Source organism: Zingiber officinale, chromosome 9B (assembly GCF_018446385.1).
Source record: "Zingiber officinale cultivar Zhangliang chromosome 9B, Zo_v1.1, whole genome shotgun sequence".
NCBI lineage: Eukaryota > Viridiplantae > Streptophyta > Magnoliopsida > Zingiberales > Zingiberaceae > Zingiber > Zingiber officinale.
The window spans coordinates 4798424-4811252 of record NC_056003.1 but is presented as its reverse complement, the minus strand read 5'-3'; the positions used below and the strand labels follow the sequence as shown (position 1 = coordinate 4811252).

Here is a 12829-nt window from a genome sequence, read left to right as displayed (position 1 = left end):
TTTAGTGCGATCATCTTCCTTGGATTAACAACCTCCTCGGTTGTAACCAAGTCAATCCCGGTGTGCCTCGTCTTTTCTGATTTACTTTCTGTTTAGCTAATTTATGCAAGTGTTAGTTTAAGAGTTCGAGAAAGGTTGTGTTTTTTATTTTTGCAGGCTATTCAACCCCCCTTCTAACCAGCCAACGGTCCAACAGGTTCTACGAATGACGTTCGAACGACTTCCACATGTTAGATCATATTTGATCCATGGGACTGATGGTGATGGTTTGTCATAAGCCCCTTGTGCGGGAGGGAAGGAGGAGGGGGAGCCTAGCATTCTAAGGCGAAGGCTGGTGTGGGTATGATCACCTCTTTCTCTTGACTACTTGGGCCCCTTCCACATTAAAATTCTTAGCTATCCTTCCTAATAAATGGTCAAAGTCTCTAGGGGGCTTCTTTATTAAAGACCGGAAGAAGTCTCCATCAATAAGTTCTTGGGAGATGGAAATTACTAGAATTTCCGGAATGGCAGATGGGACATCCATGGCAACTTGATTAAATCGCTTAATATACGCCCTAGCGCCTCTTTAGGCCCTTGCTTGAGAGAGAACAAGCTTAAAGTGGTCTTGTGGTATCTTCTACTATTAGCGAAATGGTGAAGAAATGCCTTTCTAAAATCCTTGAAGCTATTGATAGAACCATCAGTGAGCCGGTTGAACCACCTTTGTGTCGGGTCGAAGAGCGTCATTAAAAACACTCTGCATTTTACACCATCTATATACTAGTGTAATATAGTTGCATTTTTAAACTTGGGCAAATGGTCCTCCAGGTCGGTTGTCCATCCATACTATCCTATGGCGAGCAACCTGAAATGGCCTAGCAACTTGTCTTCTAAAATCTTTGTAGAGAAAGGCATGCTCGGCTACCCAAGGAAGCTAATAGCAGCAGGGGCTTTTCCTTTTCTGGGGTCTCTCATGGGAGAGTCCCCAGAGGAAGATCCCTGAGGCACCTTGGGGTGAATATGCCCTCCGAAAGGTGTTCAAAATAATAATTGGTGATAGGCGATAGGGGATAGGGGAGAAGGAGAACCGGTTGGCTATAATAGAGCCTGCAAAAAATCGATTAGTAGGGGAGGCGCAGGGGGAAAGCTAGTCAACCTCTCTGACCTCATCCTTTGGTCCGTTGGGTGGGGTCCTGTCACTAACATTGACGGGGCATTTGATAGAGGGAGCTCGACCGCTTGTTGTTGCTGCGATAATACTTGTGCTTTCACCGCTACAAGTAGATCAAGATCCTCTTGCGATAAGGTGAGGGTTGTACGTTTTCCAGTGTCTTCCATGTTCATGTTTTAGAATCAAGTGTAGTTCCCACAAACATCGCCAAATTTATTCCTTCTGAAATCGATGAAGATGTACCGCTGATGAGGTAGCATGCATGCTGATCGTAAGAAGACCTCGAACTAAGAAACTCCAAAGCTTCAAGTTAACCTGCCATGTCAAAGAAGGAAAATTAAAGAGAGTAGAAAATGTCAATAGACGGACTAGAGAGGAGTCCACAACACAGTTACTCTGACGTTCAAGTTAATTTGAGGCTAAATCTGATTTACTGAAAAAATGATGGCAATAAACAGTGAAAAAACGTTGCCAAAGTTACCTGTGCACAGAGAAGGGACCCCTTATATAGTACTTTTGCTCTTGTCACATGTAACACGGTGTCTCATCATGACAGTGTCACCTCCAATGTAACCTATCTTACTATCATACTTAAATGATACTTGACTGTCTCCTCGTAGGGATGGTAGGGTTGTCTCAAGTATAGGTTGTATAGATACGTATCAAGGATTTTCTGACAAGCACCTATGGGATATTGAATCAGACAGTGGGTTGATGGGCCAAATGGTTTAACGAGCCTTTGGTTGATATCCTTAATAGTGGACATGTGTCGCTTAAGAGAAGGCCTTGTGGGTCCGTAAATGAGAAATTTGAGCTTAGTTGGACCTCCAGTGATGTCCCTTCAGTGGAATCAGCTTTGTCGGAGTCATATCAGACCTGTGTTCCACCATATTCGATCGTCTTATGAAGGTTGAGCATTCGTGAGGTCTTCGTTGGGAGTTAGGACTTTTAGCGGATTTAGAGCGGTGTGGGATGAATTAACTATCTGGTAAATCTTAGCCACTTGAGTGCTAAGAGGATTTGACCTGCGTAACGTATGATCTGCTCTGAGGAGTTGTCTCCTCTTGAAACATCCGATCAGTCTGTGCTGTACATGGAAACATCTCGTGTGCTCATTGGAAGATTAGGGAATGCTTTGTCATGCACGTTGGGGTTTCGTGATCTTTGCTAATGTCCGATCGACTTTATCCGATCGGACATCAAGGCATCACGTTGATCAACCTTCAGGAGCTAGCTCGAGACCATAATGTTTAAGTTGACCATTCTCGGACTTTGACCCCACATTAACTAGCTCGCATGACTTTAGTACCTACTGGGGGGCTTACCTTATTCGCTATATTAGTGGCTTATTGGACTAAGAATTTCTAGCTTTTCTCTTAGCTTTCATGAGTGGGAATAGATCATTGTTACATGGTGGGGAAGTCGACAGATTGTTGTTGTATCACTTAGCTCGTTTACCTCTAACTACAAACTTATGTCAATCAAAAAGTCAATTTAATGAAAATTTTAGAGTAACAAATTGTATAGATATATCAAGCTTATGATTTAATGCCTTCCGAGTATCAAAATAAGTGTTGTGCATCAAATAAGAGTATTAATTCTTATAGCATCCTACTGAGATTGATCCATAGTTTTTCATAACTCATATGACAATAGTATTAACATTGGAATTGGTTTCTCCACATTCACTATAGCTATATCTCTATTAACCAATCAGAGTTTAATTGGAGTTCAACTTGAATTGACGCAAATGGAATTAAGCAAAGGTATAGCTATAGGATATGGGTGTTCTACTCCAAGCATCTCTTCGTCGCCTCCTGTATCTGTTTAGTCAGTCATCTCTAGACCCCATGAATGAGAGAATCGAAGGAACAATACAGGTTGAACAGGGACAAGTATTTGTGCCAAACCCAATGTAACATAAATTGCTGAATGGAACAATACATTTTGGTTATGCTAATCAACACCAATCAGAATTTTAAACCATATTAAGTTTAAGAATGCTCTGAGATGACAGATAGTTGTATCGAAGATGAAGGCAATCCGGAATAGTTGGGACGTAAAGTATGTAGTTCTTCTCCAGAAGATGAAATTGCGGAGGAGAATATTTCTAATTCTCTCAGACTTGGCTCTACTGAGGAAAAGAAAGGCTTGGGTGGCAACTGTAGCTCATTCACGTCTCCTTCAAGCATCTCCACCACACGGCTCATGGATGGCCGGCTACTTGACTTTATTTGGATGCACCAAAGCCCCACCATGGACAACTTTCTCTCCATTTCACTGATTACAATCTCTTCAATATCGTGGCTGCTCTCACTTACATGCAGCTGAACAAGTTTGTCGTAGACCCAAGAAGGATAATAAACCTGGCTGGTGTTCTCGGCTCGCACATCTACATTATGTCTCCCGCCGGCCATCTCCATTAGCAGCATTCCGAAGCTGTAGACATCCGACTTGTCTGATATGATCCCAAAATTTCTCGATATCAGCTCGGGTGCTATGTATCCTATCGTGCCTCTGGTAACGCTCATGGATATTAAGTTCTTGTCCTTTGGGTACAATTTTGCAAGCCCAAAGTCTGAAATCTTGGGAATGAAGTTGCGATCGAGGAGGATGTTGTGGGGCTTGATGTCGAAATGCAAAATTTGCATGTCGCAGCCCTGATGGAGGTAGTTGATGCCTCTAGCAATCCCCAGGGCCACCTCATGGAGCTTCTCGACAGTGAACGTGTTTCCCCTGTTGGCAGAGAAGATGTACTTGTCGAGCGAGCCATTGGGCATGTACTCGTAGATGAGTGCTCTCTTTGATCCCTCGGAGCAAAACCCAACCAAACGCACCACGTTGATGTGGTGGATCCTGCCGATCGTGGAGACCTCGCTGATGAAGTCTTCGCCGTGGAACTTGGAGCTGCCGACAAGCATCTTGACGGCAACAGGGAATTTACCAAGAATGTATCCTCTGTACACTGAACCAAAGCCGCCTTGGCCTAGTTTTTCTCTGAAGTGGCTCGTCATAGCTATGATGTCGCTGTAGGCGTAGCGTGTGGGAGTTAGAGTTTGCTGGATTTGCAGAAACTTTTCAACTGAGTCGATGGGCTTTATAATCGTCTTCCAATAATTGTATGCGAGGAATGCATAAATTGACAGAGGTGCCATCACAAATCTGCAAACTGTGGTAATAAGTGAAAAGCAAACAAACTAGTTATGCAATTGGACAATATTAAGTAGTGTTACTGCATGCATGCAGATGGAAAATCAATATGAAGTAAAAGCATACCTAGCAGACAAAGAGCTACATCAAGTCCAAGGACTAAGACCACTGTAAAACCGTAGGCAACGTGCTTATGGTTGAGAGAACTCTCCTCCCAGTAAATGCAACTTAAAAGATCTAATTCGGCAAAGAGGGGACCAAGTATCCTGTGACTGCGAGGGGAATATACAGATGGCCTGCACCAGCAATTGAATTTTGTAAGAAAAGAGTGAAACACATAATAAAATTAATTAGATATTATTTTCCTACCAAAAGTCTTTCCAACAGTACGCGAAAACGTTAAAGGGTGTGAAATCCCATCCAATCCAGACTCCTTTTGCCAGGAGTTCAAATACATCCATCTCAAGACTGTAATAGGAATCTAGGTCAACTGGAAATAAGTTTACGAATCTACATGAGTTCTTGAGGTTGCGTATTGCATATGCATCGTAGTCAACGATGGCATATGTTGTCGAGCTATTCTCCCCAGTAAGACAATGGATGGGCTTGTAAAGATCGCTATGAATTTCCTGTTTGCAGCTCATAAAACTAGCCCATCTTCCATACGCATTTTCAATCTGACTAGCCCACTCTGCATATGTGCGTTTAGTTGAACTAAATCTAAAGGACCAAAGTAACATTTTGCTGCGGAAAAGTGAATATAGGGGGAAGGGTGCACTGGGAAGAACACATTTAGTAGAACCCGTTGCATAACCGGCATAGACGAGCCTGAAGCGCGATTCATTATATGATATCTCGGAGACCAGGTACTTGTCTGTAGGTGACAAGTTATGCAAGACTGCATCTTTTCCTGATTCACAGATGAGCTCAAGCTCTGGCTTACCGCACCACCATGGGTCGCCTTGTAGGCGGAACGGGTAGTGGATATCGCCGAGGACGCCGCAAGAGGAAGCGCAGCTTTTATTTAAAGATCTGCCGAGCACTCTACTTGTGAGAGTAGTGGCGAGGAAGAATAAGAGGAGAAGAGAAGTGAAGAAGAATGCCGGTGCAGATCTTTTCATGATCTCTCGATCTCCCTCTGTAATTCAATTCCTAGCAAAATATAATTGCGTTGGTGCTCAATTGGTATCGATGCTTTAAAAGGGGCAACAAAGTCTTCATAGTTGATGGTCAAGGATCCCGGCGCAGTTTGTTTTATCCATTTAATCCGATTAACTCAACCATCTTGATTGATTTATTTAATTCTACTTATGTATCTGCCTGATTAACTCAATCAATCAATTCGACTTGACCTTACATAGTCCAATTGAATAACCTACGGTATATGCTACGCAGAAGAAATTTCGAATGTTCCAGTTGTAGTCGAGTTGGTATTCGGAGAGGATTTGCAAATATGGTTCAACTTTTCGTAGATACAAATGTTTCTGTAGATTATTTCACATTTCCTATTTAAGAAAATGGCTCATGTATGACTGAATAAATCCGGTGGGTCGGGAAAAAAATGCCACCGGTCAAGAAATTTTGAATAAAACATGCATGCAACATGATTTTAAAGAGTCAATTCCACATCAAATCACCAACAAAAAAAAAATAAAAAATAAAAATAAAATGTATAGAAAACTCTCAAATGAAATTTTAAAAAAAATGAAAAAAGGTTCGTATTTTTTTGAAACTCAAGGAAATTCATTAAAATAGTTAACCAGACAGAAAGTTCAGAGGACCCTCCAAAAAAATAAACAAAATCCAAGATTAAAAACAATAATTTAAAAAAAAATCCAAATTGATTTTTAAACATTTTATTTTTAAAATTTTAAAATAGATGAAACCCTTAGCATCATTAAAATTTTATAATAAACTGAGAAACCTATCTCAGCAGGGGCCGCCAAACAGGCACAAAAAAAACAGATTCGATTCTGTAAGGTAGAAACGAAAGACAGATTAGCATCATTTTTGATACGTGCTTCTTGAAACAGACGTTGGATTTGATGATTGTGAGATATAAGAAATATGAATGGAGAAGCGGTGAAGAAGTGGAAGAGAAAAAATACTTCATTTATTTAGTCTTATATTAAAAGTTTCAAGACATATTAGTTGATTTATATTAATTCATATACATTGATGATATGAACAAATACATGGAGAAAGACTCTCTCTCTCTCATGCATGGGTACGCAGGGAGTGCAAATCCAAGGTCCGGATTGCACTGAACCATGTTGACTCATGTGCGAGCATGACCTGCGCTCGTCGAATGTCAGACCAGTTTCATTGCTTGGCGAGTAATGATCATTAATCGATCATTAATGTTACCGTTGATCTAAGTTCCTATATAAGGAAGTTACGATCATAGTTAAAGAAATGCACAATAAAAGCAGCAGAAGCTCTCTACCTACATTCCCTCTTCCTCTGTTGTGCAAACTCTTACTCAGCGGAGTGCCCGTGATAGCAGTCGAGAACCACTTAGTTCGTCGTGACCACCAGCGCTTGGTGTGCGCCACGGTTAACTGTTGCATCTTGGGAGATAAACGACTCGAGAAAACCTCGAATCACAGCCGGAGGCGGGGCGAATCTGTTTCAAATAAACTACGACTCTCACATGCCTCGGTCCATTCGCCCATTCGGATTCTTCGGCCGCTCTATTTCTATGATCACTCGCCTGCCCAGCTCGCCCGCTTGGACGCTCGGCTTCTCCGCCCGACTGGTTACTTGGCTACTTCACTCGGCCTCACTACCTGACTGATCACACACTCTCTTGGCCTCTACGTCCACTCGGTCGCTCGCCTAGTCGGTCTCTCCATCTGCTTGGTCAGCCTCTCCGGTCGCTTGGTACGCCTCTCTGTCCACCCGGTCAGTCTCTCCGTCCGCCCAGTCGGCCTCTCCTCTTGCCCAGTCGACCTCTCTGTCCGCCCGGTCGGTCTCTTTGTCCGCCCATTCGACCTCTCTGTCCGCCCGGTCGGCCTCTCTATCCAACCGGCATATGTTGTCCGACTAGCAAAGAGGTAGGCCAAGCGAAATGCCCGTGCATCCAAGATCACCAGAAGTTGATAATAGAGCAAAGGAGCCTGGAGATGACCGAAACGTTATTATGGTCGGTTAAGAACGTACTATCGAAACTCGTCGCCATATGGAAGTGCAGCCAAGTCCTTCCAAGTGGAGGAGTACTTAGCCGAGCGACTATCCCCGCTCAGCGATTAATAGGAATGTTGATGTGTCTTTGGATATATTTTTGAGAGATAGTGTCACCGACGCGAGTCATGGTCAACAGGCGAATCGTACGACGGACAAATCCGAGGATGTGCACACGACTAATTGAAGAACGTGTCCATGACCACGTATCTATGATCAATTGGGGAATGTATTCACAACCAATGAAAGAACGTGTCCATGTCTCGAAAAGCGAGCACGTAGCCTACCAAGGTGATTCTGTCTGAAATCTGAGTAAAGTGGAGGTCGGGTGAGTTGTTGCTAGCACTGACAGGGGGCGACCAAGACGCTTTCCTTGTACGTGCTCTCCAAAAACGGACTCCCACACAGTGCTGACGGGCGGAGATGATTAAGCCGACAGTACCTAAGTTCTGCGCACACTCAGACAAGCCTATGGTCGTTGGAGGCCAGAAACCAGGGAAAAAGTCCCCGGAGCAGACCCTCCAACGCTGAAGTCAGGTACTTTTTCCTCAGAAGGATAAAAAAATAGTGTACGAAGGAGAAAGAAAGACAACTGCGAATGTGCGAGAGAGCGTATCTGTGAAAGAGAGAGGACCCCCCCTTTTTATATGACAGTGCGTACCTTCTAAGGTCTGACTGATATCAGAGAATATCGGTGCCAGGACTTGTCAGGTGTCGGAAGACACATGACATCCTCTCATAGGTTGAAGGAAGGTTCCATTTGTAGGTGATTGTGGACCGTTGGAATCTTCTCTAACAAGCAGCAGTTATTCTCTGACAGACGGTTATGATTCCCTGGCCTTATTGTCCAGTAGCGCCTCCTGTCCCGACTAAGTATGAATAGAGCAACTTGGGATGATCAGTTAGGTATACCATCTGGCCCAAACTATGGGGGTCGGGAGCTAAGGAGAGATCATCCAAGAGCCGGCCAGAAGTTGACTTTCCAGGGAGTTAGTTTACTGAGTGCACCCGATTCCGATACAATCATGCGCAAAAGCCCGATCAGTCAGATCCTATCCAGGTATTACCTTGCCTACCTACCAGGTACCCCCTACGTGGAGCTCCGATCTATGAGAACCCGATCGAGAATCAGGTGGTTGGCGTCGTCACCAAGCCTTACTTCCTCTTTCCACACCTGCTGACTATCACATTCTCTTAACTTATGACTGTCACCTCTCCTTGACTTTTGACTGCCACATCCCCTTGACTTCTGACTACCACGTCCCCTTGACCTATGACTACCACGCCTTGTCGGACCCCACCATCACGCATCGTATCACATGGCATTATACAAGAGGGGGGGTGTACACCGACGTAGGTACACATTATTCACTATTTACACTTGTACTATTGTTGTTTCATCTTCTTCTTCATGTCGTTGACTGACTTAAGTGTCGGAGGACCAATGTCGGGAACCCCTTCCCTGACTCGACACTGACATTTCTTGTACTTACAGATCGAAACATGATCTACATTCAGTCAATATAGTAGCTACATCTTAACTTTCCGTCTTCACGATTTTTAGACGATATCAAAGTATATATAAGCATTTTGAGAAATCAACCTCTATTCTTACCCCTTTTTTTTTAATTTATAAAATCTACAAAACGGTGAATTTCTCTTTTATCTTGCCCGGTGTCAGAGTTCATCGATTTGCTTGGAGATGTTTGAAGGGGTCACCCGGAATCCGAACTGAAGCATCAATTGTGTATCATTCATTTAACCCTTAACCCCCTCTGTCATCTCTGAACAGTCAGTTGAACTTTTAGCTTAAGAAAGTGCGCTATGCTAAAATTCTAGTAACAGGTGAACTATATATACACCTATTAAGTTTAAGAATGCTCTGAGATGACAGATAGTTGTATAGAAGATGAAGCCAATCCAGAATTGTTGGGACGTAAAGTATGCTGCTGATCATGTAATTCTTCTTCTCCAGAAGATGAAATTGTTGAGGAGAATTCTAATTCTCTCAGACTTGGCTCTACTGAAGAAAAGAAAGGCTTGGGTGGCATCTGTAGATCATTCACGTCTCCTTCAAGCATCTCCACCACACTGCTCATGGACGGCCGACTACTTGACTTTATTTGGATGCACCAAAGTCCCACCATGGACAACTTTTTCTCCATTTCACTGATTACAATCTCTTCAATATCATGGATGCTCTCACTTACATGCGGCTGAACAAGTTTGTCGTAGACCCAAGAAGGATAATAAACCTGACTGGTGTTCTCAGCTCGCACATCTACGTTATGTCTCCCGCCGGCCATCTCCATTAGCAGCATTCCGAAGCTATAGACATCCGACTTGTCTGATATGATCCCAAAATTTCTCGATATCAGCTCGGGTGCTATGTATCCTATCGTGCCTCTGGTAACGCTCATGGATATTACGTTCTTGTCCTTTGGGTACAATTTTGCAAGCCCAAAGTCTGAAATCTTGGGAATGAAGTTGCGATCGAGGAGGATGTTGTGGGGCTTGATGTCGAAGTGCAAAATTTGCATGTCGCAGCCCTGATGGAGGTAGTTGATGCCTCTAGCAATCCCCAGGGCCACCTCATGGAGCTTCTCGACAGTGAACGTGTTTCCCCTGTTGGCAGAGAAGATGTACTTGTCGAGCGAGCCATTGGGCATGTACTCGTAGATGAGTGCTCTCTTTGATCCCTCGGAGCAAAACCCAACCAAACGCACCACGTTGATGTGGTGGATCCTGCCGATCGTGGAGACCTCGCTGATGAAGTCTTCGCCGTGGAACTTGGTGCTGCCGACAAGCATCTTGATGGCAACAGGGAATTTACCAAGAATGTATCCTCTGTACACTGAACCAAATCCGCCTTGGCCTAGTTTTTCTCTGAAGTGACTGGTCATGGCTATGATGTCGCTGTAGGCGTAGCGTGTGGGAGTTAGAGTTTGCTGGATTTGCAGAAACTTTTCAACTGAGTCGATGGGTTTTCTAATTGTCTTCCAATAATTGTAAGCGAGGAATGCATAAATTGATAGAGGTGCCATCACAAATCTGAAAACTGTGGTAACAAGTGAATAGCGAACAATAAACTAGTTATATGCAATTGGACAATATTAAGTAGTGTTACTGCATGAATGCATGCAGATGGAAAATCAATGAAGTAAAAGCATATATACCTAGCAGACAAAGAGCTATATCTAGTGCAAGGACTAAGACCACTGTAAAACCGAAGGCAACGTGATAATGGTTGCGATAACTCTCCTCCCAGTAGACGCAACCTAAAAGACCTAATTCGGCAAAGAGGGGACCAAGCATCCTGTAAGGGGAATTCTCGATGCTGTAATAATATACTTTTGACCTGCAGAGATAGCAATTAAATATTGTAAGAAAAGAGTGAGAACATGCACATGATAATTAAGGTTAACTGAATGTTATGTTCCTACCAAAAATTTTTCCAACAATACTCGAAAATGTCAGAGGGTGGTGTGAGAGCCCATCCAATCCAGACTCCTTTTGCCAGGAGTTCAAATACATCCACGTCACTGTAATTGTAATCTCCGTCAACTGGCAATAAGTTAACGAATCTACATGAGTTCTTGAGGTTGCGTATGGCATATGCATCGTTGCCAACGATGACGTGGGTAGCCGAGTTATTGTCCCCAGTGAGACAATGGATGGGCTTGTAAAGATCGCTATGAATTTCCTGTTTGCAGCTCATAAAACTAGCCCATTCTTCAAACATATAATACTCATGATCTCTAGCATCTTCAGTCGAACCAAATGGCCAAAGTGACATTTGGATGAGGTAAAGTGCACTTAGGGGGAAGTGTGCACTGGGAAGCACGCATTTATTAGAACCTGTGACATAACCGGCATAGACGAGCCTGAAGCCCGATTCATTATATGATATTTCGGTGACCAGGTACTTGTCTGTAGGTGACAAGTTATGCAAGACTGCATCTTTTCCTGATTCACAGATGAGCTCAAGCTCTGGCTTACCGCACCACTCTGGGTCGCTTTCTAGGCGGAACGGGTAGCGAATATCGTCAAGGATACCGCAAGAAGAAGAGCAGCCTTTATTTTGAGATCTACCGAGCACTCCACCTGTAAGAGTGGTGAGAAAGAAAAAGACTAGAAGAGAAGTGAAGAAGGACGATGCTGGTGTAGATCTTTTCATGAGCTCTCTCCCTCTGTAATTCAATTCCTAGTATAATATAATTTGCGTTGTTACTAAATTGGTATCGATGCTTTAAAAAGAGCAACATACAGTTGTTGTTCATGATCACAAGATTCCGTGGCGCAATTTGTTCCACATTTTGATTTGGAAACGAGCTAGGGGCTCACATGGATTCTTATCCGTCAGAATCAACCAGTAATTAATGAGCAAGTCTTCTGATATTGATCCGTGGACTTAGGCAAGCAAACATAGGCAATGGATTTCGTTCGTAGACGAGGAATAAAATAGCTCGACCTATTTAGCAGCTCTTTAATCACCAATTGCCTCAGTTTATCCATTTAATCCGATTAAGTCGACCATCTTGATTGATTTATTTAATTATACTTATTTATCTATCTGATTAATTCAATCAACTATTCGACTTGACCTTATCTAGTCCAATTGAATAACCTACCCTATACGCTACGCAGAAGAAAACATAACTACATTATTTGGAAGAAAACATGTAACATCATTTCGATAGGCAATTCCACATCCAAATCAAATTATCAACAATAAAAAAATAATTAAAAATGTATAGAAAACTCTCAAATGATTTTTTTTTTAAATGAAAAGGCTTAAAAAAAATTATTTCAAAAAAAAAAAACATTCATAACAATATTTTAAAACATATAAAGATCAGAAAACCATCCAAAAATGACTTTACGAAATCCAACATTAAAAAAAATAATTTATTATTTTTTCCAAAATTGATATAAAACGTTTTATTTTAAAATTTTTTAAACGGATGAAAATCTTGTAATTGTAAAACAAATATCACAAGATCATAAAATTTTATAATAAATTTTGAAAGCACGTAAAGAGGGGGAAAATAGTTTTCAAAACATTAATTATTTTTTGAAAAAAAATGTATTAAAAAATAAAAAACTCTAAAAAATTAAATTTGAAGAAAAAACTAAAAAATAAATTTTTGCACTTTCTAAGAACTTGTATCCAACTGTTGAAATTGGTAAGTATTTTGGTAGAGCTCTTGAGGAGAAATAGATAGTTTTTCTTGATACTTAAACTTTTGATTACAAAGCCTTTATATAGACTTGAAAGAAACTTAGGGGGCAAGTAACCTAGCAACTTAGGGGGCAAGTAACCTTAGAAACTTAGGGGGCAAG

General features: G+C 42.1%; 2 protein-coding genes across 3 annotated transcripts; both read right to left on the bottom strand.

The window, feature by feature from the left end:
* Positions 1–3034: 3034 nt before the first annotated feature.
* On the bottom strand, positions 3035–5458 carry LOC122022533 (LEAF RUST 10 DISEASE-RESISTANCE LOCUS RECEPTOR-LIKE PROTEIN KINASE-like 2.5). Its single transcript, XM_042580560.1, has 3 exons — positions 4673–5458; positions 4430–4599; positions 3035–4322 (listed from the first exon to the last, which is right to left on the bottom strand). The coding sequence occupies exons 1-3, from the start codon at positions 5422–5424 to the stop codon at positions 3148–3150; spliced, it is 2097 nt and encodes a 698-aa protein (XP_042436494.1). The 5' UTR covers positions 5425–5458; the 3' UTR covers positions 3035–3147.
* A 3763-nt stretch (positions 5459–9221) lies between these two features.
* On the bottom strand, positions 9222–12547 carry LOC122024193 (rust resistance kinase Lr10-like). 2 transcript variants are annotated; one of them, XM_042582754.1, is made up of 4 exons: positions 11754–12547; positions 10930–11690; positions 10663–10844; positions 9222–10544 (listed from the first exon to the last, which is right to left on the bottom strand). In XM_042582754.1, exons 2-4 carry the CDS (start codon positions 11661–11663, stop codon positions 9358–9360), a joined length of 2103 nt encoding a protein of 700 aa, XP_042438688.1. In that variant the 5' UTR covers positions 11664–11690; positions 11754–12547; the 3' UTR covers positions 9222–9357. The 2 variants fall into 2 exon arrangements, with proteins under 2 accessions (XP_042438688.1, XP_042438689.1); XM_042582755.1 differs by having other exon boundaries at positions 10930–11676.
* Positions 12548–12829: the final 282 nt, after the last annotated feature.